Source organism: Entamoeba histolytica, genomic scaffold (assembly GCF_000208925.1).
Source record: "Entamoeba histolytica HM-1:IMSS scf_1104750518413 genomic scaffold, whole genome shotgun sequence".
In the NCBI taxonomy this organism is placed as follows: Eukaryota; Evosea; order Mastigamoebida; family Endamoebidae; genus Entamoeba; species Entamoeba histolytica.
In genome coordinates this window covers 43,992-52,004 of record NW_001914956.1, presented here as the reverse complement: position 1 = coordinate 52,004, position 8,013 = coordinate 43,992, and the positions used below count along the sequence as shown (strand labels likewise).

Below are 8,013 nucleotides of genomic sequence, written 5' to 3'. Positions count from 1 at the left end.
TTAACAATTGTTCTTTATTATTTACATTAATTAACTAAATATACAATATTTATAGAACTAAAAGGATATGAAACATTATTTCATTCTATCCAACAACTTCGAATTTATTTACACATAATATCTTACAATGTGTCTCAAGGTCATTCCATTTATCTAAGGATGAAGAGAATAATATTAAAGAAACTGGTAATTGAATGTTTATGATTATTGTTATTTTAATAAATGAACCATAAATGGATGAGAATAAAATTCTTCCCAAGACATTCTATCTTTTTCTTCATACACCATCAACTTCATAACTAATTCAATAATTCCAGAGTATCTACAATCATTGATAAACATAGCTGGAAATTGAACTTTCTTTTTTTCTTTCATTTGTTGAATAAACTCTGTTTTTGTTGTAGCAAATGGGAATCTACAAGTTATTAGTCTATATAAGCAAACACCAATAGAATATAAATCACTTTTTGAAGAATATGTTGTTTGTTCAAACATTTGAGGAGCAGCAAATAATGGTGAAAATTTTATTGTATCCATTTCATCAGCTAAAGATCTTCCAAAACCAAAGTCAGTAATTTTAAGTAATGGAAATGGTTGATGATGAATTAACAAGAAATTTTCTAATTTAATGTCTCTATGAATAAATCCTTTTTCATAATGTAAATATCGTTGACACAAAGCTATTTGTCTAAAAAGATCCATTACTAATTCTAATGATGGTAATTCACCTCTTGAAGCAAATTGCTGAATATAATTATCTAAATTTCCTCCATCACAATATTCCATTATTAAAAAGGAATTAGATAATGTTCTTGGTGAAACTAATCCTAAATCATAAGCAAATGAAAATTGTGAAGTACAAAATCCAATAAATTTCACTACATTAGGATGATTACATAATCGAAGTATTGTAGCTTCTCTTTGTAATGTAGAACTATTAATTCCATTAGACTCTTTAATTGCAACAATTTCATTATGAGAATTACTACATTTCATTACTATTCCAAATCCTCCCTTTCCAATTTTTTCTATTGGTTTATAATCAGTAATTTCTGATTGTTCTCCTTGAATAAAATGAATTAAACGTTGTATTATTGGATGTTGAACTATTTGTTGAATTGAAACTCCATTTTTTAATGAATTAATGATAATATGAGCGTCAGGAATTTTCCATATTAATTCTAAGTAATGAGTTATAACAATGTTAATATCACTTTTTTGGTTTAAAATGTACGGAATAATAAAACATGAAGGTGAGACTAATAAACGAGGAAATGGAGATGCAGGATCTCTAGATAAAACAAAACTCTCTTCAGTGAAATATATTAATGTTTGAATAGATGATAAAGAATAATTAATATGTAATAAATCACCAGCTAAAAAATTCATTTGATCTTGAGTAATATGTTGTTTAAAAACATAAGAATGAATGGAAATTGGATATATTGGTTGTGTAAAAATCCATAACTGTTCTTGTTCTTCAAATTTACCAAATAAAATATTATATATTGGTAATATACAATCAATATTAAATGAATAAACCTTTTTTAATAATTGAATATAAGTAGTAATTTCATGAATACATTGTTTAGGTAAATTAATTTGAATTAATGCGATTTCTGTTTTATTTTTTAAAAGTGCACGATGCCATTCTAATTCTCCATCATCACCAAAATAGTCAATTAATGTTGGTTCATTTTCAACAAACATAAAAAAGTCTTTATATTCTAAATCCATAATTTCAACCATATATTAATTCTTTCAAAGTTCTTTTCTAAAAAAAAACCCTTTAATAACAATTTGTAATATTCATTCAAATAAAAATAAATTTAAAAAAAAAAATAATTAGGTTGTTATTTACCCACATATGTAAATCCAGAGAAATCAACTCCCCCATTTCTTGGAACATATTGTTTCTCTTCATCAATTGCTTCTTGAGTTTCTTCTAAAAATTCTTCAGAAATCATAGCAAGATCTTCTTTACTTGTAACATTAGGAATAAAAGGTGGTTTAATTTTTTTAGCTTTTACCATTTCAAAATCCATATTTTTAAAGAATGGATGTTTCATCATAATGTCAGGATTAGTAAGTCTGTCTTCAGGATCTTTTTGTAACAAAGCTGATATAAACTCTCTAATAGCTGGTGGTGTATTTTTTGGGAATCTAACATCATCACTAACAATTTTTTGATACATAGTTTGAACGTCATTATCAAAGAAAGGTGGTAATCCTAATAACATTTCATATATTAAAGTACCATAACTCCACCAATCAACAGCAAAACCATATCCATTGCCTAATAAAATTTCTGGTGCAAGATATTCTGGAGTTCCACAAAATGTATTTGTTTGATCTTTTTCAGTTAATCCTTCTTTACATAATCCGAAATCAGTAATACAAACATGTCCTTCATCAGTTAATAAAATATTTTCTGGTTTTAAATCTCTATAGACAATTCCAGCATCATGTAAATATTTAAGTCCAATTAATAATTCTGCAGCATAAAATCTAGTTCTTTCAATAGAAAATCTATGTTCTCTTTGTAAATGAGCAAATAATTCACCTCCATTAACATAATCTAAAATAAAATAAAGTTTATCAGGTGTTTGGAATGAATAATGCATTTGCATTAAAAATGGATTTTTTGATTTAGAAAGTACATTCTTTTCAGCCATTGTATGTTCAATTTCATTATTATCAATAATATGTGTTTTATTTAATATTTTCATTGCATAAATTTGACCTGTTGCTTTTTCTTTAACTTGCATAACTTTACCAAATGATCCTTTTCCAATTAATGATAACATTTCAAAATCATCTACTCCTACTTTATGTGGTTCACTTGAATGTGAATTTGTATTTCCATCTCCTAAATTTTGTGTTAAATTATTATTAGAATTACTTTGAATTCCTTCTTGACTAGATTGTAATGAATTTCCAGACATAGCTGATAAATTTTTATTTCTAACAAATCGAGAAACAGCTTGAATCCATGAATCTCTTTCAGCTTTTGATTCTGCAGCCATAAAAAATGTTCTGTTTGGTGTTACAATTCCAAAACAATTTTTTTTCTTTTCATCTTCTAATAAAACATCTGACGCTGAATTAACATCAACACATCCTTTAGAATTTACATCTTTTTTATCTTTAAAATAAAATATCATTCCTGTTGGCGTTAACACACACCACCTCTTTTTCCATGACTTCCAACTTCCTCCTTGTTTAACAAGAAATCCTGATTTTACACTGTCCATCTTTCCTAAATTTTATTTTTTTTTAGTTCTTCATTTTAAAAGTTATATTCCTTTCTTCTTATTTTTTAGTTCTTATCTTATTCCAAGAACTTTTCTGTTATTTTTCTTTTTTAAAATGTTCATTTCACATTTTTACTTTTTCTCCTTTTTCAATTATATACCATTATTGATAAATTTATATGAAAATACTTCAAAAATAAAATGATGTGGAAACAAATTATATGAATTAGTCACAAGAAAAAGTATTAGAACTTACAGCTAATAATAATCAATTTTAAAGTTCTTATGAAGTTTTATGAATTAAACCAAAAAATATGTGATATAAAACATAAAAACTGAAATAAGGGAAAAAAAGTGAAAAAAAAAAAATAAAACGAAACTATTATTTATAATAAATATGAATAATGATGAAGTACTTCTGGAAAGTGATGGTGTTATTATTAAACAATCTGATTATAATAGATTAGAAGAAGATCATATGCTTAATGATGTAATCGTTAATGCATATTTAGGTGAATTAGAAAAGCAATTTATTAGTTGTCATTTTAAAGTCTTTAATACTTTCTTTAGTGCTAAAATTCATTCTATTTGTAATGTAAATGATGATGACTTAAGAGAACAACGATATAATCAATTAGTTAATTGGTTAAAAGATGATGAAAATTTAACAGATTTACGCTTTTTATTATTTCCATGTCATTATGAATCACATTGGTTTACTGTAATTGTTTGTAATAAAACTCAAAAGTCTCAACCACAAGAAGATTGGGAAAGAATTAATTCAGATGAAGAAGGAGCTGTTTTTGAAATTGAAATTGGAAAAGAAAAAAGTTATTGTGAAAATTATAAAAAAAGTGATATTGGAACAGAGCTTCAAGACCCTCTTTCTCAAACACTTTTAGATTCTCCATTTAAAAAACAAACAACATTAAGTTTAAATAGTGAAATTAATACGTCACCCAATTTATTTTTCTCCTCACAAAATAGTACTGAATTAAAAAAAAATTTAAGTCAATTAAGAGATGCTTCAATTTCTATTGAACCATGTTGTGAGGATTATATTGATTCACCATGTATTCTTGTAATAGATTCTTTAAAAAGTATTTCTCAAACAAATGAATTAACAAATAATATTTTAGAATTTATTAGATGGGAATATAAAAGAAAAGAAAAAGAAAAGAAGTGGGATGAAGAATGGGAACAACATAAAAGAATTCTTTCACTTGACGTACCTCAACAAAATAATGGTGTTGATTGTGGTGTATTTATGTTATATTTTATTCGTAAATTTATGGAATATACTCCTTCAGATGGAACAAAATTTAAACAAATAGTAGGTGATATAGATCCAAAGAAAGAACGGTTATATATTAAAAATGTAATTCGAGAGTTAATTAATAGAAAAACGAATAAAGTAATGTTAGATTGAATTTAATTTGTGAATTAATAAATAATAGTTTTTTATTAACTTATTATAGTTTAAAATAAAAAAAAAAATTAAAATTATTGTCAAAACTAAAAAATTTAAATTTTGATTTTTTTAAGATTTCTTGTTTAAATTGCATTGTGAATATCTTTCCTTTTTTCTTTTAATTCCATAAATTTGGTGTTTGAGCTTCAATAAAAATTATACAACCATTCATTAAACCTAATGAACATTGTAATGGATTTTTCTTTGATACAGCAAAAGAAACAACATCAGAAGAAGTAACACGAATAGTTTTGAATATTTCAGAATAAATAATACATTTAACTACACTGAAATCTTTACTTTTAATAAAAATTAAACGAGTATTTGAACAAATAATAATAAAACTATCATCATGTGAAAATTTTGAATCAATCAAATATTCATCTGGAAGTAAATCATTAAATTGATATAATGTTTTACTTTCTGTTATTTCAATAACAAGTACACTGTTTTTAGTTGTAATAAGAATAATTGGTTGTGAACAACTTCCATCATAATTAATAATATTTAATGAACTATAATCAATTGATATTGATTGTCCAAATTGACTATTAGCAATTGGGGTATAATATCCTTGATTAAAAACATCAAGAGTAAGTAAATAAGTACTTTTTAATAATATTTTTTTAACTGAATATTGATGAGAATATAGTTTATTTACTGTTGTTTTTTCAACATTATATAATACTACATCTCCATTACTTAATCCAACACAAAAGATTGAATTGTCTGTTTTACAAAAATCAGTACAAACAACTAAATCTAAAGCAGAACTTTTAGAAGAATATATTGTCATTAAATTCTTTTTAGATTTTAAATGATATAAGTATAGTTCATGTCCAATTCCAAATAGTCCATAAAAACTATTATCAGAAATTGATCCACTAATTATACATCCTGGTTTTAATAAAAATGAACGTATTTGAACTACTTCTGGTACAATAGAATTAATATTTTGATTAGTCCATAAAGTAAAAGTTAATAGTCCATTTTGATCAATAGAAAATATTCCTTTATTAAGTTCAGAATGCATTAAAAATTGAATTGGACTGTTATTTTCATTAACTTTAGCTAGTCTATAAAGAGCTTTAGTTTTATTATTTTCTAAAGCAATATTTTCTTTTTTATTTTCTATTCTTTTATGTTTTTCAACTAATTCATCAAGTTTAATATCTAATTGTTCAATTCTTTTTTGACATTCTTCTTTTTGAAAATTTAATTCTTTCATTTCAAAGAGATTTTGACATAAACCTATTTTTTTCTCAATAAGACAAAGTTTTTTTCTTAATTCATTTTGTTGATTAATCATATTTTTATGTTCATTAACATTAACTGTTTCTTCTATATCCATTTTTCCATTTTCTTCTTCATGAATTTCTGTTTTTTCATTTAAAAATTCATAATTAGAAGGTAAATATTTTCTAAATTGATTTAATATTTGAATAGAACCTTTTTCTCCACAAACAAGAGTTGAATTTTCATTATTTAATGTATATCTAGTAAATACTTTTCCTTGTGTTGGTCTTAAAGAAAGGTCTTGACAAATTTCTTTTTCAAAGTGTTTTAATATAACAAAATTATTTCCTTCTAATCCACAGAAAATAAAATTATGATTTGGTTTAATATAAATAATTTTATTTGGAATAGAATATTCAAAAATGTCTCTTGTTTCAATATTTACTTCTATTAAATCATATAAACTCCATATTAATATTCCTTTGTCTGTAGCACATAAATCTACATCTTCAATAAAGTCACAATCATTATACTTAATTAAACATTTCATTTTTTCACTAACATTTCCATTATTTAATTCTTTTGATACAAATCGATGAATTTCTTTATTTTCTTCTATTTGAACAATATTAAAATTCATATTTTCATCAATAATATATATTTTATTTCCATGTACATGTAATTTATGTAATGCTTGTTTCCCTATTTTTTGAACAAATGCTTGGCTTAATGTAGGAAAATCATAAATAACAAGAACACCTTCATTTGTTATAATATATAATTGTTTTTCATCAATACAACAACATGTAGCTTTTCCAATATCTTGAAAATTATTTTGACTAAAACTACCTAAGAAATCAACTTTTTCATCTTCTATAATATAAAAATCTAATACACTTTCATTATAAATAATGAATCCATTAGTTCCATTTGTACAATAATGTGCATTTAATAAATTAATTGATGAATGATCTAAAGAAAATGCTGATGAAATTTTCTTTTTTTTAGAATTAACTAAAATGGCTTGTTTATTAACAAAGAATATTAACATATTTCCATTATTTAATAAAAGTTCTTTTACTATTTCTGAACGACTATCTTTCATATCCCAAATATCAAATGATGTTATTAATTTTCCAGAACTATTCATAGTATCATTTTTTGTATTCATTGGTTCTACACGAACTTTTAATTTTTCTTGTGTATTCATTGGAATTTCTGAAAAGAAATGTTTAACTGAAAGAAGTGTACTTCTTTCATTATTAATAAGAATTCGTTGAAGTAAAGATGTTTCATTTGGAACTAAATAAAGACCCCTATTCATTGAAGAATGTTCTTCAATCATTCTATCTAATTCATTTGATACAGCTTGTTTACGATATTCTTCTGTTGAGGAATAAATTGATGCAGGAGGATATTGATTAAATCTTTTTAACTGAGCAAGTGTATTTATTTCAGTTAATGAATTAAATAATTTAAATTGATTTTGAAGATATGAAAGAGCAGAAGATGGTTTATTTTCTAATAACCAAAGAAAGAAATTTTTTCTAATACAATAAAGAATTCCTAATGTATCAGATGAGTTTTGGTCAGTAAATGATAATAAGTATTCTTCTGCTTGTTCAAATTCTGCAATAACTACTAAATGAATGAAATATAATTTATCAAAATGAACTTGTGTTTCTTGTTCAAAGATATGTTTTGTACGATTCCATTGATGTTCTTTGAGATATTGCCAAATTAGAAAGTTAATAGAAGCAGTGTTTGTGTCCATTTTAGGGAGTAATTTTTAAGTTGACTTTTTTTTCTTTTTATTTTAATTTTTTTTTTTTAAGTTCTTTTTACTATTTTTAAAAGTATTATTTTTTATTGATATAAATAACAAAATTTTTTATTAAATAATATTTAACCCTTAAAATTCCATAATTTTTAAGTATACTTTAATTATATTAAAGTTTATAAAAAGAAAATTTAATTAAAATGAAGTGATGACTTCCATGTTAGACACTGACTTCTGAGGATAACATTTGTATTTGTCTGATCTCTTTTCTT

General features: G+C 24.0%; 4 protein-coding genes across 4 annotated transcripts; 1 reads left to right on the top strand and 3 right to left on the bottom strand.

Moving 5' to 3' along the window:
* Positions 1–210: 210 nt before the first annotated feature.
* EHI_138550 (protein kinase domain containing protein) lies at positions 211–1,749 on the bottom strand (the record flags this gene model as incomplete). The annotated part of the gene is made up of 1 exon (XM_650045.1): positions 211–1,749. One exon carries the CDS (start codon positions 1,747–1,749, stop codon positions 211–213), a length of 1,539 nt encoding a protein of 512 aa, XP_655137.1.
* A 104-nt stretch (positions 1,750–1,853) lies between these two features.
* On the bottom strand, positions 1,854–3,254 carry EHI_138540 (PH-protein kinase domain containing protein; the record flags this gene model as incomplete). The annotated part of the gene is made up of 1 exon (XM_650044.1): positions 1,854–3,254. One exon carries the CDS (start codon positions 3,252–3,254, stop codon positions 1,854–1,856), a length of 1,401 nt encoding a protein of 466 aa, XP_655136.1.
* Positions 3,255–3,651: 397 nt separating this feature from the next.
* EHI_138530 (Ulp1 protease family, C-terminal catalytic domain containing protein) lies at positions 3,652–4,683 on the top strand (the record flags this gene model as incomplete). The annotated part of the gene is made up of 1 exon (XM_650043.1): positions 3,652–4,683. The coding sequence occupies one exon, from the start codon at positions 3,652–3,654 to the stop codon at positions 4,681–4,683; it is 1,032 nt and encodes a 343-aa protein (XP_655135.1).
* Positions 4,684–4,843: 160 nt separating this feature from the next.
* Positions 4,844–7,735, bottom strand: EHI_138520 (uncharacterized protein; the record flags this gene model as incomplete). The annotated part of the gene is made up of 1 exon (XM_650042.1): positions 4,844–7,735. One exon carries the CDS (start codon positions 7,733–7,735, stop codon positions 4,844–4,846), a length of 2,892 nt encoding a protein of 963 aa, XP_655134.1.
* Positions 7,736–8,013: the final 278 nt, after the last annotated feature.